Raw genomic sequence first — 14,635 nt, forward strand, 5'->3', positions numbered from 1 at the left:
TCCATTCGGATGTTAGTTGGTAGCACGTTCCACAGTCGGGTCCTTGGACTGCAAATTTTCGTTCTCCTTTTAGACTTATTGCGTGTGCGTGTTATACGCCGACAGCGTACCTCGGAGGGAAAGAAGGGGGATGAGCTCTGCCGGAATTCACGAGCCACCATCTCCTGTTTTCTCGGCTCTATCTAACTCGGCTCTCACGTCTCTCACACATACAGTCCCGCCTCCACCACTCACATTGGACCAGTGCTCTGTCTATCACAGGAGCTGGTCCAATGCCGATGGCGGAGGAGGGACTGTGTGTGAGAGCCGAGTAAACGGGAGATGACGGCTCTGTGATTCCCTGAAGTTTAGGCTGCTTTATTGACAGATGGTGAGGCTGCAGATAAGGTAAACAAAAACTGCATTAATCAGGCTGCATTGATAGGCTTGCATTGGGGACCTTGATCAGGCTTGCATTCGGGACCTTGATCAGGCTTGCATTGGCGACCTTGATCAGGCTGCATTGGGGACCTTGATCAGGCTGCATTGGGGACTATTGATCAGGCTGCATTGGGGACTATTGATCAGGCTGCATTGGGGACTATTGATCAGGCTGCATTGGGGACTATTGATCAGGCTGCGTTGGGGACGTTTGATCAGGCTGCGTTGGGGACTATTGATCAGGCTGCATTGGGGACTATTGATCAGGCTGCATTGGGGACTATTGATCAGGCTGCATTGGGGACTATTGATCAGGCTGCATTGGGGACGTTTGATCAGGCTGCGTTGGGGACGTTTGATCAGGCTGCATTGGGGACTATTGATCAGGCTGCATTGGGGACTATTGATCAGGCTGCATTGGGGACTATTGATCAGGCTGCATTGGGGACTATTGATCAGGCTGCATTGGGGACTATTGATCAGGCTGCATTGGGGACTATTGATCAGGCTGCATTGGGGACGTTTGATCAGGCTGCATTGGGGGACATTCATGGTCACTGACCCTAATTTGCTTCAAAGTTGTTTATTTAAAATATGTTTTTTTTTTCCCGAAACTTCCCTCTTAAAATTGGGGTGCGGGTTATACACCGATAAATACGATATCTCTTCGTTCTTTTATCGTTGGAAAGAACTCTGGCGTGCAGATGAAGGAAGTTCAACCATTTAAAGACCAAAACTTTTCTGACAAGTAAAAAAATCATTATTTTCTGCTACAAAATTACTTGGAACACCCAAACATGATATATATATATATATATATATATATCATCTATTATATACATTTAAGCAGAGACCCGAGAGAATAAAATGGTGGTTGTTGCAATATTTTATGTTACACCATATTTGCGCGGTGGTTTTTCAAATGCAATAAAAAAAAAAAATACACTTTAATGAATATAAAATAAGCAGCAAAGTTAGCCCAATTTTTTTTGTATAATGTGAAAGATGTTACACCGCGAGATTCGTGATCTTTATTCTAAGCCAAAAAATTTTGATTCTCATTTTAGCCAGAATCGTGCGGCTCTAGCAGGTATGCAGTGGGGCCGCTATGCCACGCAGATCGGTGCAGCGTTATGTTGCAAAAAGGGTCAGGGACGACTTTTGCAGGTTTTTTTCCCCGCATTTAAATGAATGGGCTCCCCTACACACAAGGGGCCAGATTCTCAAAGAGTTACGCCGGCGTATCAGTAGATACGCCGATGTAACTCTGAATCTAAGCCGTCGTATGTTTAAGTGTATGCTCAAACTGAGATACACTTAAACATGCCTAAGATACGACGGCCTGCGCCGTCGAATCTTAGGGTGCAATATTTACGCTGGCCGCTAGGTGGCGCTTCCATTGCGGTCGGCGTAGAATATGCAAATGAGTCGTTGCGCCGATTCACAAACGTACGCTTGCCCGTCGCAGTAAATTTACGCCGTTTCCGTAAGAGATACGCGGCGTAAAAGATAAACATGCCCCCTAGGTGGCGTATCCAATGTTAAGTATGGCCGTCGTTCCCGCATCAAAATTTGAAAATTTTACGTCGTTTGCGTGAGTCGTCCGTGAATGGCGCTGGACGCCATTTACGTTCACGTCGAAACCAATGATGTCCTTGCGACGTCATTTAGCGCAATGCACGTCGGGAAATTTTAGGGACGGCGCATGCGCAGTGCGATCGGCGCGGGAACGCGCCTAATTTAAATGCTCCACGCCCCCTACCCGGATCATTTGAATTAGGCGGGCTTGCGCCGGAGGATTTACGCTACGCCGCCGCAACTTTTACAGGCAAGTGCTTTGTGAATCAAGCACTTGCCCGTAAAACTTGCGGCGGCGTAACGTAAATGAGATACGTTCCGTCGCCGCAGAGATGCGGCGATCTACAAGAATCTGGCCCAACATGTGTAAACATGCGCACTCCATCGCACCGCCATGGTGCCTCATACTAAAACCATGATTACAAAAGTTCAAGAATACGTTTCACAAACTGTCATTAACCACTTGACACCCGCACGCCGTCATATGACGTCCAAAACGGGGACCTGTTATCCTGGGTGGACGTCATATGACGTGATGGGCTTTGCGGGGGGATACCTCAATGATGCCTGCACCCGGAGGCATCATTGAGATATCATTTTTTAGCGGCGGCGATCCTGCGCACCGTAAGAACGATCATAGCGGCGGTTCCGCCGCTAGATCGTTCTTACAGTCGGCGGGAGGGGACATCCCCCCCCCTCCCGCCGCCATCCGGTGCTTCTCCGGGCTCTCCCGTCCCACCGGGCCCGGAGAGATGATCGCCGTCCGCCGGATGTTTGCCATAGAGAAGACTGGTGACCATCTGGTCACCAGTCATCTCTATGACCGTCGGAGGCCCGGGCGCGATGTGATGACGTCACGCCCGGGTCCCCGTAAGTAAACAAACCGCAATTGCGGCTAGTTTGAATGAGATCGGTGAATTTTTTTTCACGATCTCATTCTTTCCAGCCTGGAGGAGAGATGTGGGGTCTTATTGACCCCGCATCTCTCCTTAAAGAGGACCTGTCACACACATTCCTATTACAAGGGATGTTTACATTCCTTGTAATAGGAATAAAAGCGATTGAAAAAAAAAAAAGTGTAAAAAATAAAGAAATAAGTAAAAGAAAAAATAATAATAAAAAAATTTAAAACGCCCCTGTCCCCGTTAGCTCGCGCTCAGAAGCGTACGCACACGTAAGTCCCGCCCACGTATGTAAACGTCGTTCAAACCACACATGTGAGGTGTCGCCGCGTGCGTTAGAGCGTGTGCAACAATTCTAGCACTAGACCTCCTCTGTAACTCTAAACTGGCAACCTGTAAAAAATGTTAAGTGTCGCCTATGGAGATTTTTTTTTTTTTTTTTTTTTTTTTTTTAACAATCAGGAGTGCTTTATTGTAGGAAAGCAGAATACACAGTATAACAGCAATACAGACAATTCGATATACAAGAATAGTGCCATACAGAACAAAACATCACATGTTCCACATACTATGCACAGTCATCAATTTGAACAGGACCACCACCTTAATCCAAAGAGCGTAAAAGGTAGAAAGAAGAATGCGACCCAGGGAGACATAATGGACGGTGCCCGTCCCGGGAGACGAGACCCCACCCGGACAGTTAAAGTCCCGTCCATGGCAACCACACCTTATCATACTTCCAGGGACATCCCCGACTAATATATGTTAATTTGTACATTGGAAGCGCTGCATTTACCCGATCTTCCCAAGCAGATACCGAAGGGGGAGTCGGGGAGGTCCAGTTAATTAGTATTTCTTTTTTGGCGTAGAACAGGAGATATAGGATCAGTAATTTACCGTGATGGGACCTTTGATCGTCGTCCATGACACCCAGCAAGGCCAGTGCGGGTGCCATGGGGACGGAAAGCTCCAAACGTGCATTTAGGTGGTCAAACACCCCCACCCAAAAGGGCCCCAGAGCCGGACACGTCCAAAACATATGTAGATAGGAGCCCCGCTCCACCCGACACCGCGGGCACAACGGGTCCCTGCCAGAGTAGATCCTAGACAAACGCACTGGAGTGAAATAGACCCTATGCATAAATTTTGTTTGCATAAGCTTATCTCCGGCAGAGATTACCAACTTGGGAGCACGCTCCAGACATTCCTCCCAATCCTCCCTCTCCAACCCCGGAATATCCAACTTCCAAGATTCCCAGAGCCTGTCCAATTTAAGGGAGTCCACGGGAAGCAGCACGCCATACAAGGCAGATAGAGGCTTCGAGAGGTCATCAAAAGACAAGAGGTCCTCCACCGGGTCTAGCCTAAGCTCCAGAGGACTGGGAAACTGGGCCCTAACTGCGTGTCGAAGCTGAGCGTACCGGAAAAACATCCAGCCAGGTAGCTTATGGGTCTGAGTCAATTGCGAGAGCGACAGCAGGGTACCCGACGGCATGATGTCTTTTAAAATCTTAACGCCAAATCTCGCCCACACCTGCGGATCAGGTATGGACTGTAAATGAGGCAGGTTAGGATTTCCCCATAAAGGCTGTATCGGGGCCCAACGTCCCTCCCGGAAAAACCTACGCCTAGCCGCCACCCACACCCTAAGGGTCACTCTGGTCGGGTCCGGAAGACCCACATAGGCCCTTGGACCCCGAAATGCCAGGTTTTGCAGTGCCTGCAGAGAGCCCAACCAGGCTGCCTCCACACAGACCGCGGCATTAGAGCGTCTAGCCGCAAACCACCAGTACACTGTGACCAACATTGCAGCCCAGTAGTAGATTTTAAAATTCGGAAGCGCCAGTCCCCCCTGCTGCGTAGGAAGATGTAACGTGGATTTAGCCAGTCTAGGGACTGCCCCATTCCAGATAAAGGAAAGGATCCACCCATCCACCTCCCGAAAGAAGGCCGCCGGGATCCAAGCCGGGCTGTTCCGGAACACGTACGTAAATTTAGGTAGGAGAATCATCTTCAAGATGTTAATTCGACCAATTAAATTCAACGGAAGGCCGGACCAGGACTGGCAGCGTTCTCGGAGGAGCCGGAGCAAGGGGAGCACGTTAAGCGTATAGTATTGTGAGGGGGACCTAGCTACCCTAACCCCGAGATACTTGAATTCGGTAACCCACTGCAACGAGGTAGGGCTGGACAACGCAACAGTTTGTGAGTCTAGGGGGAAAAGCACAGATTTTGACCAATTAATACGGATACCAGACAAGGAGCCAAACTTATCAAATAGATCCAGTGCAGCAGCCAAGGACGGGCCCGCATCGTTCAAGTACAGTAGGGTATCGTCGGCGTAGAGGGATATCCTCTCCTCCAGTCCACCAATCTGCATACCCCGAACCTCCAGAGACTCCCGGACTAAGATCGCCAGGGGCTCCAGCGCCAGGGCAAACAGGCCGGGGGACAGAGGGCACCCTTGTCGCGTGCCCCTGTGGAGGTAGAAAGATTCCGAGACCCAATCATTCGTACACACCCTGGCCCTTGGCGCCCGATACAACAGCCGAATCCACCGGAGAAAGCCAGGCCCAAAGCCAAAGTGTTGCAGCACCCCCCAAAGATACTCCCACTCCACCGAGTCAAATGCCTTCTCGGCATCAAGGGAGGCAATGACCCGGGTCCCCACATTCTCATGCTGAATCGCAAGGTTCAAAAAGAGTCTCCGAATATTAATATCCGTGCCCTTGCCCGGCATGAATCCAGTTTGATCTACATGTATCAACGTGGATATCACCGTGGACAAGCGGGTGGCCAAAATCTTTGCCAATATCTTGGCATCCACGTTTAGCAACGAGATGGGCCTGTATGACGCACAGTCCTGGGGATCTTTACCGGGCTTGGGTATCAAGACAATAATGGCTTCCTCCATAGACTCGGGAAGCGCTCCGGCCTCCGCAAGCCCAGAGAAGAGAGTCTTAAGTCTAGGGGCAAGGATATCTGCATGCTGCGAATAGAACTCAGAAGGAAGGCCATCCGCACCCGGGGTCTTGCCACTCTGCAGACTCCCAATCGCAGCCTGGACCTCCTCCAGCGAAATGTCCCCCTCCAATTGTACCCTATGCTCATCAGACAGGGAGGGAAAGGGGATGGCATTCAGGTACTCCTGCAGGTCCGCCGCAGAACAACAAACCCTGGAGTAGTAGACTCCCCGAAAGAACTCAAGAAACCTAGCATTAATGTCCTCAGGGGAGGAGAGCAGCTCCCCATGTGGACATCCTGGACACCAGCAATGTGTGTAGAGGACCCCTGGGATCTCGCCAGCCATGCCAACAGTGGAGATTTTTAAGTAACGAAGTTTGGCGCCATTCCATGAGTGTACGCAATTTTAAAGCGTGACATGTTAGGTATCTAGTTACTCGGTGTAACATCATCTTTCATATTTTACCAAAAAATTGGGCTAACGTTACTGTTTTGTTATTTTTTAATTTATGAAACCATTTTTTTTACAAAAAAAAGCTGTTTGAAAAATGATTGCGCAAATACGGTGCAAGATAAAAAGTTGCAATGACCGCCATTTTATTCCCTAGGGTGTCTGCTAAAAAAACATATATAATGTTTGGGGGTTCTGAGTAATTTTCTAGCAAAAGAATGAGGATTTGTACATGTAGGAAAGAAGTGCCAGAATAGGCCCGGGAAGGAGGTGGGTTTTAAAGCCCTGTATTGAAGTGGTTAATGTATAAAATACAACATAAATTGTGAACAAGGCAAGAATTGTGCTGTAACAGAGTATGTAGTAACACAGCAAATATGGAATGTATTTTTTCATTGGAAGCGGTGTAGGAAAGGGGGGAGCCGGAGAGCGGGGATTTAAAAAGGTAAGAGGTTTAGGTGGCAGTGTAATACTGAAGGATTAGAGAGGGGGGGGTATTGAGGTAAAATTCACAGAGGTCTGATCAGTAACATTTTCTTTCTGCAAAGGTCCGAATTGTATGTTTGTGTGATGAATGAAATCCTTCATCACTGCCCCCCCTTCCTTTTTATATCACAATGGTGTCTCTGTCCTCAGCATTCCACCCCCCCCCCCCTGCATATGACAACCCCCCCCCCCCCCCCCCCCCACATCAGTTCCTTATTTCACATCACCCCCATCAGTGTTCCTGGCCCTCTTCTCATCACCCCCATCACAGTAGTTTTCCCGGCCCCCTTCTCATCACCCCCATCACAGGAGTATTCTGAACCCCACTTCATTACCCCCCCCCCCCCCTTTCATTCACAGCCGTAAACTCTGTCGCCCTTCTCAAACTCTCCCTTCCCCCACAGCTTTGTCTTAGCCCCCCCCCTATAACATTATCCCCCTCACAACCATGTCCTCCACTCCCTTTCATTCTCCTACCTTGCATGGTTTTCCAGGACGGAAGGCCAGAGGCACAGCAACACTGGACAGGGAGCCGCAGCAAAAATTAAATTAAACAGCAGGTGATTGGTTGCTAGAACATATGGTGGGTAACTCCCGCAGCTCCAACTCCCAAGCCCCCCCCCCCCCCCCCCTATTCAGTGCTGCGCTCATTATGAAATACTTGCCTTAGAACGATTCTGTTGCAGCGGTCCCCGTACACCGATATGACCGGCGACATGTCATCCCTGAGTTATTTTCGGGTACGCGGGCTTCGGCTCTGTGATCGACCGGAGCCGTGATGACGTCACTCCCGCGGTAACGGCACTGCAGCTGAAGAAATGACACGAGTGAGCAGTTTCTTCAGTGACGATGACGTCGGCACATGCGGATACAGTCAATGTCTCCTACACTGTGCACATTTAGGAGAAATTCACGGTACCTACAGGTAAGTCTTATCATACACTTACCTGTAGGTAAAAGTAGTTCTACAGGGATTAAATGTCTGGTAAATTGGCTTCTTAGTTTGGAGACCGTCCGAGGAATACGCATATACTGCGGCTGGGTCCAGAGAATCGGGACCAGGATGTAGGACACATTGAGAGAGATTTACTAAAACTGGTGCAGCTTTGCATGGTAACCAATCGGCTTCTCGGTTTTAGTTATCGAACGCGACTTTGAAATTGTGCGACTTCATCTGCAAAGTCGGCGTTGCAATGATTGGGACGGTGTCATTGCCGGGAAATAGGCTGAGATTTGACCTGATGTGAAGGGGGCTTCTTGTCAAAGTGTTATTGAACAAGCTGATTGGTTTCTATGCACAGCTACACCAGATTCTGTGTGCCCCCCCCCCCCCCCCCCCCCCGGGTTTAGTAAATCTCCCCCACCGTGCAAGCAGGTTGTGCTCTCATGGTTACTTGAATGGCAGGTTTGGAATGTGCCTTTAAATCCAACTCGGCAGTATGTCCACCACATCATACAAGGCAGCTGGTTGGAGTGTAAAGAAGAGGCTTCTACGAAAGGATGAGCAGACACAATCCCCTCTCAGCAGAAACACACACACAAGGTTTAGTCAGAGATTTACTTCTAATCTGTCAAGGACACTGATTGTACGGTCTGATCAGACGCGGGACTGAACCTCAGATGGGATCCCCCAACAGTTGTGTCAACTATGAATGGAAATTGCTTCATTGGTTAAAGAACACAGAAAAAAAAATACCCAAGCACTCCATTTAGTCTTGTGCATTGGAAATGTACTCAATGGGTGCAAAACATGTTGTGTGCCGTGAAGCTGTCATTGAAGCCCAATAGAACTTTATTCATGTATTGCTACACTGCAGTCACACTGCATGTACAATGTGCTTGTCTTGTGTGCTACAGAAAGGGTTAAAGAATTCCCTTTAGGCTTGCACAGGAAAGCCGGCCATAGATGGTTAGAATCTTGGCTGGTTCAGCAGGGACTGGCTGAGATCCCATCCATGTATGGCCAGGCTGATTGTACCCAAGTCGACTCATCGATCGATTTTTAGTACCACCAGCATGTTGAATTTCTAGCATGCGTTTACTGCCAGTGGCTAAAGCTGCTAGCAATAATCGCGGGGTTCTCCTGGCCGGGACGGCTCCAATCACTCCCAGCAAGGAGAACACAATAGCTATACTGGGGCAGGGGTCTCAAACTGGCGGCCCTCCAGCTGTTGCGAAACTCCAAGTCCCATGAGGCATTGCAAGGCTGACAGTTATAAGCATGACTCCCACAGGCAGAGGCACGATGGGACTTGTAGTTTTGCAAAAGCTGGAGGGCTGCCAGTTTGAGACCGCTGCGCTGGAGGGTTTCCCCATCAACACGACTGTTGATGGGGGGAATCGAGCAATCGCCTATTATTGGCCTGCCATACTCAGGGCGGTCTGCATGCTCACTCCTCCAGACTGACATCCACCTATCATGCCATTTTGTTTCCATCAGGGCTGAGAGCCCTTGAGAAATGTAATAGGGTGTTGTGATGATTTCTGGAAGCTATGTGCAGCATCCTGCAGACCCCTCCCACCTGTCATGATCTGCTTACATTGCATAGAGGAGCATATGGACTCAATGATTACATTACTGGGTCCAAAATAAGGTATTCAACTACTTGCCGACCGCCCACCGACCTTTTACGGCGGCAAGTCAGCTTCCCTGCGCGAGAGCCTGTAGTATAACGTCGACTCTCAAGGGAGGGGGCGAGCACGACACTCCACACCAGGGAGAAAGCCTCACATTACTGTGTGGAGTTACAGACAGAAGAACAGGAAGTGAGGATTTCTCAGAAGAAATAAGGACATTTAAAAGTAAAATGGAAGGATGAGGTAAGTGAAGGAGGACTGCACTAAGGTAAGGGAAGCTATTTAGGGGAAAAAAGTGTACCTTTGCAACCCCTTTTAATGAAAACAGGTTTGTATTTCAAAATGTTATAAGCTTGTTATTGGCGGTGAGGCGGGGCCAAGGAATGCATGTGCACTGGCAAGCACGTTTGAGCCAGACCGCTGCTTTTACACACAGTGCAGTGGCTGCCATTGCAAAACAAACCCTAAGGCTTGGTTCACACCTAATGAGGGTTTCCCCGTATCCAATTTGCATAGCAGGAGAATGTGACCAGCTCTCTATGGAGCCGGTTCACATATCTCTGGGGCGGCTGCGGAGCGCACTGCACTGTGCGTCTTTGGCTCCATTTCAGGGCCAAATTCAGGCAAAGATTCTTCCCTGAAACGGACAACAGGGACGCTGTGCGTTGCAGTGCGATTCGCAGCTGGTTGGGGTGTGACTATACCTGCGTATACATCCTAACTGTATAACAGTAATAGCAGAACTTTAAAAAAAAATAATGGCAGAAAATCAGTCAGTTATTACTTTAATTAAAAAAAAAAAATACCAGTTTCTCTCCATCAATATAAAAACAAACTGCTGTTTTTTTATTGGCTCTTTCCTGACCTGAATCATGGGGCCCCTGGCTACCATTTGAGGGCCAGATTCTCGTAGATCGGCGTATTGTTGTGCGGGCGTAACGTATCCTATTTACGTTACGCCTCCGCAACTTAGATGGGCAAGTGCTGTATTCTCAAAGCACTTGCTCCATAAGTTGCTGCGGCGTAGCGTAAATAGGCCGGCGTAGGCCCGCCTAATTCAAATGTGGGACAGGGGGGCGTGTTTTATGTTAATGTTATGTGACCCGACGTGATTGACGTTTTTCACGAACGGCGCATGCGCCGTCCGTGGACATATCCCAGTGTGCATTGCTCCAAATATGCTGCAAGGACGTATTGGTTTCGACGTGAACGTAAATTACGTCCAGCCCCATTCACGGACGACTTACGCAAACGATGTAAAATTTTCAAATTTCGTCGCAGGAACGACGGACATACTTAACATTGGTACACCGCATATACGCCTCATATAGCAGGGGTAACTTCACGCCGGGAAAGGCCTAACGTAAATGGCGTATCTGTACTGCGTCGGCCGGGCGTACGTTCGTGAATTCACGTATCTAGCTGATTTACATATTTCTAAGCGTAAATCAGCGTACACGCCCCTAGCGGCCAGCGTAAATATGCAGTTACGATCCAACGGCGTAAGAGACTTATGCCGGTCGGATCTTAGGGAAATCTATGCGTAACTGATTCTAAGAATCAGGCGCATAGATACGACGGCGCAACTCAGAGATATGACGGCGTATCTGGAGATACGCCGTCGTATTTCGTTTGTGAATCTGGGCCTGAGACTGCAGAAAGTCTTTGGTTTCACTCCTTGCTAAACATGCATTGAAGTAAGTGAGGTCAGTCAGGCCAAAGAGAAGCAGAGGCTGTCTATGTAATGGACATATAGGGCCGCCCTTCTCTGCATAGAACAGTACAAGCTGTACAATGTTTGTACATTGGCACACTTTGACATCCTGTATTCTTTGGGGCGCATGTATGCCAAAAAAGAAAACTGATGAAGAAACAAGACAGAATTGGGAATAATGGGGAAGGGTTAGACCTTGTCCCATGTTGGCCGACTTACATTCTTGTCCTGCACAATAAAGGCGGCCATTATTTACTGCGGCGCAATGAACGGGAATGACGTATTTCCTTTTTTCTTTTTCTAGGTTCTGGCTTACTTCACCTTCTGCTTATGGCTCGTCCCATTTTCCTTCTTCGTGTCGCTATCTGCAGGGGAAAATGTACTTCCATCTACAGTCCAGCTTGGAGGTGAGTCGCTGTCGGCAGAGACAACACTTGTTTTTTTTGTTTTTTTTTTTTTATCGGGCCTGCGACATTATGGTGGACAGATCAGACACTTTTGGGACTATTCACAATTTTACAGCGATCAGAGCTATAAAAATGCACTGATTACTGTAAAAATTTCACTGCCAGGGTAGGGGTTAACACTAGGGGGCGATCAAGGGATTAAATGTGTTCCTTCTGCATGTTCTAACTCGGTCTCCAAACTTTTCAAAGGGCCACTTTATTGTCCTTCAGACTTTGGAGGGGGCCGTATTGTGGCCAGCAGGGGAAGAAAATGTCACGGGCCCAGCATCAATGGGTGGTCAATAGGAGGAGGAGTATTCCCCCTATTAGTAGGACGAACAGTATCCCATCATTGGTATAGTGCCCCATTGTTGGAGTCAGTGGGAGGAATTGTGCCCCAAGGGCCAGATAAAGTCCAGCTAAGGGTCACAGTTCTAACTGAAGGGGGATGGGATTTGCTAGGGGAAATGACAGATCCGCTGTTTATACTTTTGTATGTACAGCCGAACAGTCATTTCTCCCCTGAGAGAACCGGGAGCTGTTCTCGCTGTGTCACGAGCGATCGCCCGCCGGTCATTGCCCCCACCGGGCACTCGCATCGGCTCCGGGGGCGAGCAGCAGCCGCGCACCCACCCTAGTGGCCACAGGGCGAAGCGATGTAACATAACGTAATTTCACCCAGCCGTACCATGTTGCAGTAAAACTGCAGCAGCTGGTCGGCAAGCGAATACAATTAAGTTAAATACCCCCAGAAGAAAGTTATATCTGTATGAAAGAAAATGATAAAAATGTCATTTGGGTTAAGTGTTGCATGACAGCGCAATTGTCTTAAAGTGCGATAGCACTGAAAATTGTCCTGGGCAGGAAGGGAGGGGGTGAAAGTGCCCGGTATGAAAGTAGTTAGGGATTATTAACCACTTAAGCCCCGAACCATTTTGTTGCTAAATGACCAGGCCACTTTTTGCTATTCGGCACTGCGTCGCTTTAACTGACAATTGCGCGGTCGTGCGACGTGGCTCCCAAACAAAATTGACCCTTTTTTTCCCACAAATAGAGCTTTCTTTTGGTGGTATTTGATCACCTCTGCGGTTTTTATTTTTTGTGCCAAGAGCGACAATTTAGAAAAAAATGCAATATTTTTTACTTTTTGCTATCATAAATATCCCCAAAAAGATATAAAAAAAAACGTTTTCCCTCAGTTTAGGCCGATACTTATTCTTCTACATATGTTTGGTAAAAAAAAAACGTAATAAGCGTTTATTGATCGGTTTGTGAAAAAGTTATAGCGTCTACAAGCAGGGATATGCAATTAGCGGACCTCCAGCTGTTGCAAAACTACAAGTCCCATCATGCTTCTGACTCTGGTGTCATGCTTGTGGCTGTCAGAGTCTTGCTATGCCTCATGGGAATTGTAGTTCTGCAACAGCTGGAGGTCCGCTAATTGCATATCCCCGAAATAGGGGACAGTTTTATAGCCCTTTTTTTAATCCTTTATTTTTTATATTGTTACTATTTTATTTTTATTTTTATCATGACTGTGACATTATGGCGGACACATCGGACACTTTTGACACAATTTTGGGACCATTGTCCTTTTTACAGCGTGCAGTGCTATAAAAATGCACGGATTACTGTAAAAATTACACTGGCAGTGAAGGGGTTAACCACTAGGTGGCGCTGTAGGGGTTAAGTGTGTCCTAGGGATGTGTTCTAACTGTAGGGGGCGTGGCTTGCGGTGACATGTCACTGATCGTGTTCCCGGTGACAGGAAACACGATCAGTGACGGTGTCACAAGGCACAACGGGGAGATGTGTTGACCCTAACATCTCCCCGTTCTAGAGACGATTGCGGGTATGCCCGCGGTAATCGCGTTCGCGCGCGGAGATCGCGGTGGGGACGTACAGGTACGTCTCTTTGCCTGCCTGTGCCGTGCTGCAGACATATATTGGCGGGCGGCAAGCGGTTAATAAAAGTGTATAATTTTATAACTTTTTTTATTTATTTTTCCCAATGATGCACCTGTAAATTTTATTTTGTAATAATAACGCCTATTGGTGGCCTCCGCTGGTTTTTGTTGTTGGACGGGTTCAGGATGTGGTACGATGGTGATGGTAGTGGGCAACAAAAGGATTTCTTACACTGATTGCAATGTTGTCATTTCTGTTGGCAGATGATGTCGTGTCAAACTATTTCACGAAGGGTAAAAGAGGGAAGCGCTCGGGAATTCTGGTCATCTTCTCCTTCATCAAGGAAGCCATCCTCCCCAGCAGGCAGAAAATCTACTAAGGCTTTCTTGGTTGTCGGGACAATGTGGAGAAAACCTGTGTAAGGCAGCCATGCTGAATCACATGACAGAGCGAGCGGGAATACACGGAAAGTGGCCTCTACTGGACGCCTGGCCTGGGCCTTCTAATTTATCAGGGAGGAGAAGCTGCAGCAATACAACATCCTTTCATATCCTTGGACAGAAGAAAAGATCGGCATCACTAAACTTCTCTGCAGGGGGCCGGGGTGCAGCTGAGGAGTCTCCTCATTGGATGCCTATCGGCCATCGCCCCGGACACGAGGGACACTTCATAGAACTTGTGCTGAACTTATCGGAGGTTCTAATAGAAATAATATAAGGAAATCTATGAAACCGAGGGTAGATTCTATGCGCCAGATATTTTTTAACGGTTTAGTGCCAATAGATTTTTTTTTTTTCTTCCTCTTTTTGGTTTCTTACTGAGCTCTGCAGAAACTAGGAACATGTAAATTGTGTTTTCAGCATGGTAGATACTGGACCCTGCCAGTCTTTGTGAATTCACTGCACTAGTTTAGTGCGCCTGTGAAATAAACTCATTATTTCTTAATGTTGTGTCTTTTCCATATGTCTTTTATGGTGTCAAATCCACAGACCCCTCCCCCTTCCTCATGCTGACGTCACTGCTGCAGACTTCTTTTTTTGGATCCTGAGAGGACCCCATCGCTGGATAGTCATTAACCACTTGCTTACTGGGCACATATACCCCCTTCCTGCCCAAGCGAAATTTCAGCTTTCGGCACTGCAACGCTTTAACAGACAATTGCGCGGTCGTGCGACGTGGCTCCCAAACA

The 14,635-nt window shown here is 48.1% G+C and overlaps 1 protein-coding gene across 1 annotated transcript in view; it reads left to right on the forward strand.

Annotated features, from left to right (window-relative positions):
- The window catches only part of TEX261 (testis expressed 261), a 36,573-nt gene extending 22,182 nt beyond the window's left edge, over positions 1 to 14,391 (forward strand). The window contains exons 5-6 of the mRNA XM_040335521.1: positions 11,397 to 11,499; positions 13,710 to 14,391. Coding sequence (XP_040191455.1) covers positions 11,397 to 11,499; positions 13,710 to 13,825 — 219 coding nt within the window. The 3' untranslated portion in view covers positions 13,826 to 14,391. The remainder of the gene's footprint in view (positions 1 to 11,396; positions 11,500 to 13,709) is intronic.
- Positions 14,392 to 14,635: the final 244 nt, after the last annotated feature.

Source organism: Rana temporaria, chromosome 1 (genome assembly GCF_905171775.1).
Source record: "Rana temporaria chromosome 1, aRanTem1.1, whole genome shotgun sequence".
In the NCBI taxonomy this organism is placed as follows: Eukaryota; Metazoa; Chordata; class Amphibia; order Anura; family Ranidae; genus Rana; species Rana temporaria.